This window comes from Mytilus galloprovincialis, chromosome 2 (genome assembly GCF_965363235.1).
Source record: "Mytilus galloprovincialis chromosome 2, xbMytGall1.hap1.1, whole genome shotgun sequence".
Taxonomy (NCBI): domain Eukaryota; kingdom Metazoa; phylum Mollusca; class Bivalvia; order Mytilida; family Mytilidae; genus Mytilus; species Mytilus galloprovincialis.
In genome coordinates, this window is record NC_134839.1 from 89,926,028 (window position 1) to 89,938,230 (window position 12,203).

The 12,203-nt window shown below is 32.2% G+C and overlaps 1 protein-coding gene across 1 annotated transcript; it reads right to left on the reverse strand.

Annotated features, from left to right (window-relative positions):
- Nucleotides 1-587: 587 nt before the first annotated feature.
- LOC143064812 (uncharacterized) lies at nt 588-9,300 on the reverse strand. The gene is made up of 6 exons (XM_076237930.1): nt 9,142-9,300; nt 8,355-8,520; nt 6,768-6,853; nt 6,362-6,439; nt 5,358-5,372; nt 588-819 (listed from the first exon to the last, which is right to left on the reverse strand). The coding sequence occupies exons 1-6, from the start codon at nt 9,209-9,211 to the stop codon at nt 704-706; spliced, it is 531 nt and encodes a 176-aa protein (XP_076094045.1). The 5' UTR covers nt 9,212-9,300; the 3' UTR covers nt 588-703.
- Nucleotides 9,301-12,203: the final 2,903 nt, after the last annotated feature.

The following is a 12,203-nucleotide window of genomic DNA, read 5'->3' on the forward strand; positions in this document are numbered from 1 at the left end:
ATATCTATATATCAACGATATATGTACATAGAAAATCGAATGAGGCCAATTTGTGATTATAATGACTAATAGTGTGGGAAAGTTCATCACATTAAGAAATTGTTACGTCATTTTTTCTATGAAAAAGCTAAATAACAAGAAACAATGTACTAGTATATAAAATGGTAGAGCATATCAATTTGAATGTACACATACCATGAAGATGTCGTATCGAAGTAATTCCGTCAAGCTTGGTTTATTCCAACGTAAAGTTGTAAGATTTGCTTGCCAATCTTACATAGTTATAAAAAGAACCATACCTTGCTATATATCATTATATGAAGCAAAAAATTAATCTGACCAAAATACAAGACACAAGGTTTGACCTACATAGGTAATGAAGTGATTATATCAAGTTTCGCTTCAATACAACGTAAGTAAGAGAAGATCTCTTATGGAGAATGAACAGATGGACGGACGGGTGATCAATAAAAAAAACTGTGTGGGTTCCAGAAAAAAAGGTAGTGTTTATGGGATAATCTTACATACTACTATAAAGTAGTGGTCTGGTCAAGATATTCCCCCGTATTTAAATGCAGACGACAGTATTATAAACTCATTTTAATGTAATTGTTTTCATACTATCAAACTCTATTTTGTCACTATAGTGTCATTCCATACTCTGTCGACAATCCTTCGTGAGTATACCATTTCTGTGTCATTGCTATCCATGTGTTTTACAATTTTGACCGTTATCTGGAGTATTACTCTCGGACCCAGTGCATCTCCAGTCAGTGCCACTAGTTTTAGAACATGTAGATGGCACGTTGCATTTTAGTACTAGAACCAGAAAAGATATTACTGGTTTGAAACATGCAGCATGTACATATGAAAAAATAAGCATTTTACATATACATGTATATAATAATAAACTCATCATAGAAACCAGGACTAAATTTTGTATATACGCCAGACGCGCGTTTCGTCTACAAAAGACTCATCAGTGACGCTCGAATCCCAAAAAGTTAAAAAGGCCAAATAAAGAACGAAGTTGAAGAGCATTGAGGACCAATATTCCTAAAAGTTTTTCCAAATACAGCTAAGGTAATATATGCCTGAGGTAGAAAAGTCTTAGTATTTCAAAAATAAATTAGTGCATTTACCTTGATTTACAATATTGGCCACAGAAACAAAACCCAGATTGCTTGTTCAACCTTTAGAAGTAGTAAATAAGCAGCCTGGTGAATCGCATTCAAAGTTTGTACGATCACGGAAAATAATTGAATTAAATTGGATTAAAAAATTACAGACAGTTTACCCTCTCGGTCTAAATGATAATATCATGGGAATTGGTAATATATCTAGAACCAATTCCGTTAACATTTTGGATATAGTTTCTAAAACTGTTCGTAAAAAACGTTCTCACGGTCGTAGAACAAATCGCAATCAAAGAAAATTTCGGGCCAATCATACCAATATATTGGACCTAATTTCTATTTCAAAAAACAACGGCAGACATTATCTGTTAACAAAACTCTGTTCGTTACCGGTTAATAAGTTAAATAAAATTTTGGAGGATTGCAACACAATTTCATATAGCAGTCCTAAGTATGAAATTGTTCAAATTATTATGGCATATTGTTATTCTAAATTATTTCCCAAAATTGATCGCCCTGAAGATCATAAAAAACATTTTATTAAAATTAAGTATGTCAATAAAGGCTTTGATTTTGTAAATATTGCCGGTATATTTAACGACCATTCTGTTAAAGAACAAATTCCTGGATATTTTGACAATACTGAGCTACCTCTTATTTGTTATATTTACAAGAAATCTACCCGGAAATTTGTATTTAATTATAGTCAATTGTGTAAAGATGTTAATATCAGTGAAAATACACCTACTTCATGTAATTGCAGTAATTCCGAATATATTTATGGACCCATTTCCCATGTTATAACAGGAGATCTTAACATCGTTCAAGACCGAGAGTTAAAATCATTCCTCAGTAAAGGACCTAAATATCGTCCCCCGTCAATTATTAATTGGAATGAGTGTCGTAATATCATCCACGACTCACTCCATACTTACTGTATGAAATGGATAAAACGGGAAAAAGCTGACAAAAAATCTTTGGACTCTTTTTTTAATTCAGTAATGAAGATAGTTGATATACGTATTCAACATTTTAAAGAACATTTTACTATAAACAATAACCACAATAAACCTATTTCTCGTATCAAACATAAACTAAAAGAACTAGCCAAGGAATTTGTTTTTGTCCCGGCAGATAAAGCTGCTAATAATATTATTATTGTTTGACGTAAATTTTACATTGAGGTTCTGAAAAAGGAAATCACCAATTCACCAACATTCCAACTGACTCCATTTTCAGAAAACGAAATTTGTAACAAACATAAACTTTTAGCCACCGCTTTACAAGCAGAGCCAAATACAATGAAAGTCCCAACTATGTATTGGCTTCCGAAGCTACACAAAACCCCTTACAAATATAGATTTATTTCGTCTTCAAGCCATTGTTCAACTACTAAATTGTCTATTCTTCTTACCAGCACACTTGGTACAATTAAAAACCTGATAATAAATTGTTCAAATAAGGCCTTCGAAAATAGTGGAATAAATTACTTTTGGAGTGTCAAAAACTCGTTGGAAGTACTTGATAAATTGCATGCTTATATTGGTGATTTTGAATCAGTTCAAAGTTTTGATTTTTCTACCCTGTATACCACATTGCCTCACATTCTCATTAAGAAAAAATTCACACACCTAATTAAATGGGCATTCAAAAAATCAGAATGTGAATATATATGTTCAAACTCTTTTAGGTCATTTTTTAGTAGCAATAAACAAAAAAACTATGTTAATTGGACATGCTTTGATACTATATATGCCCTTGAATTTTTACTGGATAACATTTTTGTTCGCTTTGGGGATTCCGTATATCGTTAGATTATCGGAATTCCAATGGGGACTAACTGTGCACCACTTATTGCGGACCTGTTTTTGTATTGTTATGAGTTACAATTTATGACAAAAATAAGCAAAGACCCATCGAAACAACATCTGATAAACAAATTTAATAATACTTTTAGATATTTGGATGATATTTTGGCTCTCAATAATGACGACTTCAGTATGTATATTAATGAAATTCATCCTGTTGAACTTACTTTAAATAAAGCTAATACTAACAATGACCACTGCCCTTTTCTCGATCTTGATATCTATATCACTAATGGAAAGCTGAATACTAAAATTTATGATAAAAGGGATGATTTTTCATTTCCTATCGTTAATTATCCGTTTTTAGATGGTGACGTTCCCTTGTCACCATCTTACGGTGTTTGTATATCTCAACTTGTACGATTTGCTCGTGTATGTAACAATGTTTTAGATTTTAACGAGAGAAATTTATTTATTACTGAAAAATTATTACACCAGGGTTTTCGATATCACAAACTAGTCAAAACATTTACTAAATTTTATCATCGGTATAAAGACATCATTCGTAAATATAGCTCAACATGCAGACTTCTAATACGTTCAGGTATTTCACTTCCAATTTTTTATGGTAATATTCTTTATAAAGCACAAAGGTGTCAGTATTCACCTCAGAAACTTACAAAACCTTTGAATAGACTTATTACGAAGGGATATAATTACGATACTGTTGTCAAGTCATTAAAGATAGCATATTTTGGCGTTAATATTGAGTCACTGATAAGGTCTTTGCATCGGAACTAAACACATTATTTTTAAAAAAAAAAAAAACAGTTGTTGGCATGACACGGGTTATGTTCTTCTCATATATGTTATGATGGTATGATACTAAACCCCTAACGGGAAGGATTGTGCCTGATGTTCATATGATGAAATCATAATCTTTCAGTCAGTTTAATTGAAGTCTGGAGCTGTCGTGTCAGTTAACTGCTAGTAGTCTGTTGTTATTTATGTATTATTGTCATTTTGTTTATTTTCTTTGGTTACATCTTCTGACATCAGACTCGGATTTCTCTTGAACTGAATTTTAATGTGCGTATTGTTATGCGTTTACTTTACTACATTGGTTAGAGGTATAGGGGGAGGGTTGAGATCTCACAAACATGTTTAACCCCGCCGCATTTTTGCGCCTGTCCCAAGTCAGGAGCCTCTGGCCTTTGTTAGTCTTGTATTATTTTAATTTTAGTTTCTTGTGTACAATTTGGAAATTAGTATGGCGTTCATTATCACTGGACTAGTATATATTTGTTTAGGGGCCAGCTGAAGGACGCCTCCGGGTGCGGGAATTTCTCGCTACATTGAAGACCTGTTGGTGACCCTCTGCTGTTGTTTTTTATTTGGTCGGGTTGTTGTCTCTTTGACACATTCCCCATTTCCATTCTCAATTTTACTTAAACTTTTGGGGGACAATACTTATTTAGAAACACTTACATCGTATAAGAAGATATGATTGCATAATACCCGAATTCTTAAAATGTGAAAGTACTCTCACTTTATTTTATCATCATTATCATGCAAATGCAGTGAGCCAGTGACCTCATTTTAAAATTTGCTTATATGTTGGTCAAAGTCTAGCCAGTGAACTCATCTTTATATATATATATCAATTTTATTTGGCAATCGCCAATGGCAGTCAGCAGGGTTATAGAACATCAGTTGTTCGACCTGTTAGTCAAATGCGTTTTGTTTAAATATACTTTTTCACTTTTTTGGTCTTTTGGAAGCTGTTGTTTTGTGTTGTATTTAGACCCTTCTACAACGAAATTTGTTTTACATGGACACGTATAAAAATTGCGTTTTTTATCACACGCAATCATAGGTTTGAACGTAGTTTTCAATTTAGACTTGTATATATATATATACAACTCGTCTAAACATCAACCCAACAATGTTAGATTTGTAAATTTGCTTTCGCAAATATTTTGTTCTTCCCTCGCCGGGATTCGAACCCATGCTACTGAGATATCGTGACACCAAATCGCCTGCACTGTAGCTGTCCCGCTAGACCACAAGACCACCTGGGCTTCACTAATATGTATGTACCGAAAATCTTTAAATGTTATTTTTCTCATATTTTTGTTCTTTCCAATAGAATCGATAGCAATTCGAAGTGAAAATTTTAGCAAGTCAAACTGTTATAATAACTTCAGTTCGAAAGCAAGCTATATGGCTAAATAGTTTTGAATTTATTCAGGTTGAAAAGATCCCTGTATCAACAGTATATGAAATGCCGATTAAGTAAAGACCCTAATATTCGACTGAATTTGTAACGTTAGCACGAGCGCGAAAGAGTGTCCTGAATGTTAACTAGGAGATTTATCATAGGTTAGTTAATAATAATATATGTAACACTTACATGTCTTACTCATCGCTGAAATGGTAAAAAATTATGTTGACAATTTGCACAAGAAGTCGAAACTTAAAATATGCATACGAATGAATTATTGTTTATGTGTAACAATAAACTATATGCCACAACGTAGATATAATTGACGAATGAATATGAACTTAAATTAGACTTTTTCTTTTCTGTTCTTACAACTTTTAAAAGCACTTTTTTGTAGTCTTCAAGAAGATCGAACGAGTTCAAAAATATTTTAAACCTGAACGGATTCAACGTAAACTCATATGTAAGATGTCGATCAGAACACTGACAAATTTGAGAAAGAATATTATGTCATAACCAATGAACATTATTATATCACTTTAAAAAACGGAGGTTTTACAATTTTTAACTGGGCCAATCTTAGATATATTAGCGATGGAAAACATTTCTCATTTAAAATTGGCAACAAAATCAGCAGCTGAAGGGGCCAAATTAAAATCCTTCTTGATTTTCAAAACAGTGGAATAGATTCAATGAAAACCTTTGAAATGTTATTTTTCAAATATTTATTGGAGGCAACTGCATTTAATTATAGCAACATTAAAATCACAAGAAAAAAACCATAACCTTCTGACTTCAAATATAAGTATGTGAAGTGGGTTTCAGCTTTGAAAGTTAGGTATATCACAAACGTATGGTGAACTGTTAAGGCCAATTCGAGTTTTCGCGTTTTCGCCTTACCCAATCAAAGGTGAAAACGCAAAGTCAAAAACGTAAAAACGGGGATTCGAAATAGAAAAAATGACGAAAAAGCTAAGTCGATAACGCAAAAACGCGGTTTTCAACTTTAATGAAAATTCGTATATCAAGTGCGCTATCGTATCTTTTTAACTAGAATTTTACACGTAGTTGCATACATAATTCCGTTGATATGAATAAAAAAAAAAAAAATTTCAAAATAAAATATTCGATAACATGTCAAATTAATTCAAAAGTAAATGCAGACTATAAGGTATTTGAAATAGTTTACTTACAAACCCATAGTTCAGGTTGTGATGTCAGCTTGTCAGGTGTACAAATCTCACAAAGTTTTGGCGGAGTCGTCATTGTAACTTATAAAGAAATACATATTGCAAATTTATTTGTATGTTGTTTATATGAAAACCAATTATTCCATGTAAATTAACAAGGAATAGGTAGCATAAACATTTACTTCTTATAGTAGCTTAGCGTATTAACAAACTAAGAGATCTTTACTGGTGTCAAAATAGCAAATTATCATTGGGGTTTCATGGAATGCGGATCAACCAAAGCAAACGGTTTGCCTAATTAATAAATTATTATAGTTTTTAAGAAGATATCGCTAACAACAGTAGATAATATACAGAATGAGACAACGTTTGTTTTAGTTTTTGTTTTACAAAACTTAATCCATCTTACAGAGTTTTGTCTGTATCACTACTATTGCATCGTCGCATACATCAATGATCTTTATACATCTATATGTATCATTATTGGCCCCCCGTCTGAAATGAAAAATAAACATCACATTATTAAAAGTTAGAAAAATCTTACATGTTTACTCTAAAAATCTCAAAAATAATGAACTACGAGGAATTTCAAAACGGAAAGTCCCTTATCAAAGTGCAAAATCAAAAGCTCAAACACATCAAACGAATGGATTACAACTGTCATATTCCTGACTGGTACATGCATTTTCTTATTTTAAAAATGGTGGATCAAACCTGGTTTTATAATTAGCTAAAACTCTCACTTGTATGACAGTCGCATCAAAGTCCATTATATTTGATAACGATGTGTGAGCAAAACAAACATAATAAGCCAAAATGTCAAAAATAGAAATAAGAGCAGTCAACATTTTGTTATAATATTAATGTCTATAAAAACAAACAAATGTGTAACAAAGAAGTACAAAAAAAGGCACATAGACAAAGCACATTAGCAAAAATAAAAGACAATAATTTAATTTAATGATAATTAACGTTATTTCTATCGAAATAACAATATCTTAAAAATGAAAACTCGTCTAAGATATTTAATATTTCGGTAATGTCATTGACTGATTGCTGCCAGTGTCAAATATTTGATTTATATTTAGGACGAAAACAAATTATCAATTTATGTTCTGAAAAAAAGGTTTCATAAACTTTAACTCATAACAGGCCACCGGCTAGTGGTTGCAAGTGTTTCTTAACGTTACCATAACCCTACACGAAGCAAGGGTATATATAACATCTCCGTTCCGACCAGACGTGACTGCGTTTTACACATCCCGTACAACCAGACGATCGCTCTGCTTTATAAAGGGTATTACTGCCGGACAGGAGAATTATAGGTATTGCAGTATTTCCACACCTCAGTAAACCCTGAGGTTTATAATTTTTGAAGGTGTCCCAAAATTAGTACATGTATAGGATTAGGGAAGAAAGGATAAGGGGGAATCCCATACGATACAAAATTGAAATGAGGTACTAAAAAAAAACCGTAACCCAAAAGCGTTTTTTTTCGTGGTAATAAGAAAACTAATTAATTCATTTTGATAGAGAGATTCAGTTCAGAATATAGATTAAAAAAATGAAAACAACACTTTATGAATTTCATGCGTCGAAAGCACTTTTCTAGATTAACCTTTATCTGGAAAGCTCAGGGCGAATATTTGAAAGGCAATGATGTGGAGAAAAAAACCCACGAAACAGTTATAGAGCTATATGACCAAAAACAACAGGAAATAAAAAGCAAAACAAGGGGGACTTATAACCTTATATACATGTAAAATAACAAATTTTGTAGATTAGCAAAATCATATCAATATGACAACAACACATTTCGTAAATATAACAAGCTGCGATGAGGAAAACACTTGCACGCCTCTTTGTAGCCTTACGATCAGAAATCGAGTTCTGAATTGACTATTAAAGGGATACAATGTTCATGTTAAGGGAGCGAATCAACAGTTCAACAAAACAGAACAATCGTTTCTAATTTCCCTCAATTACATTATTGTACCTGTTTACAATGAAAGATCCAGATCTCTCAAAGCAAATTATTTTATTATTTTGCTGTGTTGATAATTCCAGTGTATACGGGTTTGGAGTAATAACCGTGTCGTTTGCAGCTTCATTATAAAAGAGGTTATCTTGCAGTTTGCACGGATAAGAACAAAACCCACTGCCTAAAAACGAAAATAATAAAGTTGAAATTACAAAACATGCGTCATCTTTTGTAAAAAACTTATCATTTCTGTTCTATAGGTAAGTAACAAATTGTATGTAATAGAATCTTAACAAATACTTGAATGTGGCCTATCAAATGAGTATTATCACCTGGTGTGTACTTACAAGAGTAACACTTCAGGTATGTGCCAGATATGGAGCATAAGCTGCCTACCCTTCCAGCGTACCTAATACTTTTTGGCTGAGTTCGTGTTGTTTCGTCATTAGTTTTCTATTTTGTATTCTGCTGTTTGTCGTAAACTTGCTAATATATTCAGTTTAAGAGAAAATATTTTAAACGTTTTATGTAAAATACCTAAGTATATGGATTATTGCTAATTGAATTAATTTTCGGCATTTCTTTTCGTTAATATTTTCAAAGATTATATGCATTCAAGTTAAAAGAAATGATAATCCAACAGTGGAAAAGGTATTCTTTAAAAAAAACCCATACAAAGCGTAAAGCATCTCAAACTGAAATAAAACCGGTTTTATATAGGAATCATATCAACATGACAATAACACATATTTCGTAAACCTGAAAATAAAATTTAAATAAAGATTAAAAAAAGATTAAAAACCTGCTGATGCTGGTGGATCTAACAGCAATCCGTGACAAGAAACAAACAATATTGGTAACAATAGAATCATTCTTCTCGTGGAAAGTAAGTGCAAATGTCTCAATATTGACACGTATTATGTAATAGATTACTACCTGTGCAGACAGTTCCTTGCAAAGTTCAGGGATTGTCTGTCTCGTAACTAAAAGATAATGTGAGGGGAATTAGGTTCTGTAGTTAACTTTGAAGGATTCGGCAATGTTAAATTATGAATTGAACAAATTCCTATAGAGTCTACCTTAACTATACCATATTCAACTGTTACAAAATTTAAGTAAATCTTTATTGTAGAAAACCACAATTTTAGAAATTTTAGACTAATTGTTTGTTTGCATACTAGCATTGTGGCAGTACCTGCATTGTTTTATCATTAGGTTCTTTGCCCGACTAATATCTAATACTCATCAAACCAGTCAAATCAGTGCTTTGTATGAAACTGATTTGAACTTATTGGTCAATATACCATCCTGTATAGTAAGTAGTTAGACTAATGCTCTGACAATCCATTAAGTATGATTAATTGCACTGGTCATCACCAAGATTTACCATCTCATACAATCAGTGCTTATACTTTGGCTTTGGTTTCCCGCAGTGTAATACATCCAGTATTTTCACTGATTGGCCTCCACCATCCCCATTATTCATCCCATCCAATATAGTCAATGCATCTGCCTAAATTATTCATCCCAACCAAAATAGTCAATGTCCAGCCCCCAATTATTCATCTCATCCAATAAACTAGTTCTCAATGCCTCTGGCTATACAGACCACAACATCACGCACAAAAAGCCATTACGACAGTAACGAGGAAGAATTGTCAAAGGTTGAACACGGACTAAACTGAATAGATGACCATAGGAGCAAGGGATAAATGCTTGACACTAATTATGCTTGATAGATTGCACTGAATGTTCCTATAATTATTCATCCAGCAAAATAAGTGTCAAGCATTTATCACTGTTTTTGAGAAATGAGAATGTTGTATTGGTGGCAATTATACGGTTGTGTCTGACAATTTGTCACGAATCGGGGCGATGTTTAGCTTGTCTCACATTGTAAACATTAATATAACTTAATTACTGAAAAAATAATTCGTTTTTAACAGCAAGTTTGGTTCAAATTCGTCAAAATAGGAAAAGAACATCGTTGATGAATTATTCATTTGCCAGTGAACAATTCTACCTCATTTAATCTGTATTCATGTGACCTGAGACTACTATACGTAATCTCAGATGTGACCTTCAACTTTACAACTTGGGTTGAGATAGGTTACGCGTAAACTAGGTGTGTTCAGTTATGAGAATGAAAAGAATGTCAACATAGAAAGTGAAACAGTAGTAAATCATATCTATCACTGATTCGATCCACAAAACTTATTTTTATAAGGTAAAAAACAACGATAAACATATTTTTCAAAACATAATACAAAAATCAAACAAAATCCAATTGAATGTAGTGTTCGCTATCTATTTTTATATCTATATCCATGTATATAGCTGGTTATATGATTTTCAGCAGTTTCCTGGGGTCACCTTGATGGTTTATTGGATTGTATCTAGACTAAAGTACAAACGAAATGTTGATACATATTTACGAGTCTATGCATCGTCAAATGTTTATTATAGACTTTTTGCAATTTGGATATACGTTTTAGTGTGTCATACATCAAATATGAGCCTTTGAGTAAAATCAGTTAACATAAATTTTACCGTCAATATCCCTTTAAAGACTTCAACCAAAATAATTATATGTACTTCAACTTATATTTTGTCAAATAAAACGTAACTTCATTAGCAGAAACTGATGGCCATATTATCGGTGTCATCCAGCACGAATCTGCATTTCGTGAATCATTTTAAAAGGGATGTACCTTCACGTACATTCCAGGCCTTGAATACGAAAATGAAAATTTATTAAAATCAATCAAATAATACACACTGTCAGAAATGAATTTTTAATTGTCTTAATTGTGTCTTGTGTGTTCACTTTAGAGCTTCAAACTTCATGCATTTCATGTAAAATTGCAAAATCTAATGAAAATAACCTCATTATGAGATCTTAAAGGGAAAATTCGCGATTTTTTACTTATGGTTTAAATATGTTCATTATGACATAATATATATATTCCCAAAGTTTTGTTGCTATATGCGCAGTAATAAAGGAGAAAATTCAATAATTAATGAAAAAATATTGACTACTTCCTGTAGGTCGTGACGTTTTCTCCTGGTTTTTGCATGCCGGGATTTAAAATACAATCATTAAAAGTCTTGGTTTTTAATGAATATTTTAACGTAATCGTAAGCGCGCCGATGACTAATGATATATCTTATAACCATCCGATAATACGAAAATAAAACGCACAGACGTGTAGTTTTACACATTCATGAGATAAATTTTCTATATTGACCGTATATATTTTTCGATTTCTTTTTGCAGACAGCACAAGAAATTATTATTAATTGTTTTGCTTTAATATATGTTTTTTCAGACTGATAAAGTGAATAAATTAAAGTATATAACTTAAACTGTTAATTCCCCGACAATACCTGTGAAAGGCCTGTATAAAGGTGAAATGTTATTTGCAGATCGGTGATAAGCTTGGCCTCTGGGGCACACCGTGCAGGTGTGACTGTCTATTCGGATTAGTGGATTATACGACAGGAGACGGTCGCGTTTAATACACAAATTTTAAATACATTTTCAAGGTGTTGACAAATACAAGTGAATCGCCGTGGAATTATTTAATTATATTTGGTGATTCTGTTTTATTTGAATTCAAATAAGTTTCAAAACTAAGAAATGAACCGGGTAAAGTCTGGAAATTAAATTTAGTTGTAATGTCGGAATGAAATGATATACACTTCTATCATTTATTTATGTTTTATAAAAAGGGAAAATAGAACTTGTTTGACAAAATAATTTTAATTGTCCTAAATAGGCAAAATATGTACGGGAACACTTAAATCTAGACATTTAAAAGCCATGACCAAACGAAAGGTGTACCTGTATTTCATTTTTACTTC